The sequence below is a fragment of the Trichinella spiralis genome (genome assembly GCF_000181795.1).
Source record: "Trichinella spiralis strain ISS 195 chromosome Unknown Scfld3472, whole genome shotgun sequence".
NCBI lineage: Eukaryota > Metazoa > Nematoda > Enoplea > Trichinellida > Trichinellidae > Trichinella > Trichinella spiralis.
The window spans coordinates 1-1,164 of record NW_003530411.1 but is presented as its reverse complement, the minus strand read 5'-3'; the positions used below and the strand labels follow the sequence as shown (position 1 = coordinate 1,164).

Here is a 1,164-nt window from a genome sequence, read left to right as displayed (position 1 = left end):
GGTAAGGTTTGTCAATAACACCAAAAATTTGTTTCCTGGTTCATATACATGAGAGACATCATTTCAGAGACTGCATGGTCACGATCTAATAGGACTCGTTACCAATTTATACTTTGTCCAAAATCCGACAGTCAGTTTTCAATATTTTTATCTCTTGTGTCCAAACTTTGATGCTTGTCTTTAATTTCTTCACAAGTACTTTTCGGTAAATCTCTGTAATTAGTTCTTTTTGAAATTTACATTAAATTCAGAGCAAATTGCAATAAGAGACGTGCTATTTATCCATTCAAATGCATATGATGAGATCATTTTAAAAATGCACACCTTACAACTGTAAAAATGCATTCTGTTCATTTCGTTGATTATAACAGCGTTTTACAAAAACATCCTATATTTCTGTAAAAAAAATTCTGAAAATTTTCTTTACCGCACAAAGTGTTTCTCAGGATCAAATTATAATCATGAATTTCAGCAAACTTTTTTGTTTGCTACATATACTATTACTGTAATACAAAAGACGAATGAAAGCAGATTTATATCAGCAGAGCAAAATTCGGCCAGATGTTTGTTCTGAAAATTTAGCAGTAACACATGTAACTTACCATATTTTGATTTTTCACCTTTACTATATATTGTCACTTTCAGTCCTGGAGCAGCTGCTGTTGAAATTTGCCGTGTCACTGTTAACGGTGGTGTTAATCTTGATTCACCATTAACCAATTTCTTCAGATTTGGTCGAACTGGATCATCTGGTATATCATTGTGATATATCAGTGGAGTTGCAATTCTCAAGGACATTGCTAGAAATTGCATGCATTTATTATATTTAATTATTATTCAAATATATTTGCTTCAAATTCTTTTTCTGCATGAAATGTGAAACATCTTCCAAATAGTTCTGCGTAAGTGTAATCTTTTTCATGCAAATAAATTTACCAATTGCATCAATTTCACTTTCCTTAATTGTCAGACAAATAAACAAATGTCCTTTCTGAATTTCTGCAGGTGGAAATACGTATCCTCTTAACGCTTTAGGGAATCCTGGTATTGTGTGAACAATCCATGATGCTTCATCTAGGGCCTGTGGATTCATCATTAGCACACCTAAGTAAAATGATAATTATAAAAATTTCCATTTCTTGTTTTAACGTTTACTGTTGTTAC

The 1,164-nt window shown here is 31.9% G+C and overlaps 1 protein-coding gene across 1 annotated transcript; it reads right to left on the bottom strand.

The window, feature by feature from the left end:
- Positions 1-538: 538 nt before the first annotated feature.
- Positions 539-1,093, bottom strand: Tsp_14237 (conserved hypothetical protein). Its single transcript, XM_003367907.1, has 3 exons — positions 937-1,093; positions 603-800; positions 539-570 (listed from the first exon to the last, which is right to left on the bottom strand). Exons 1-3 carry the CDS (start codon positions 1,091-1,093, stop codon positions 539-541), a joined length of 387 nt encoding a protein of 128 aa, XP_003367955.1.
- Positions 1,094-1,164: the final 71 nt, after the last annotated feature.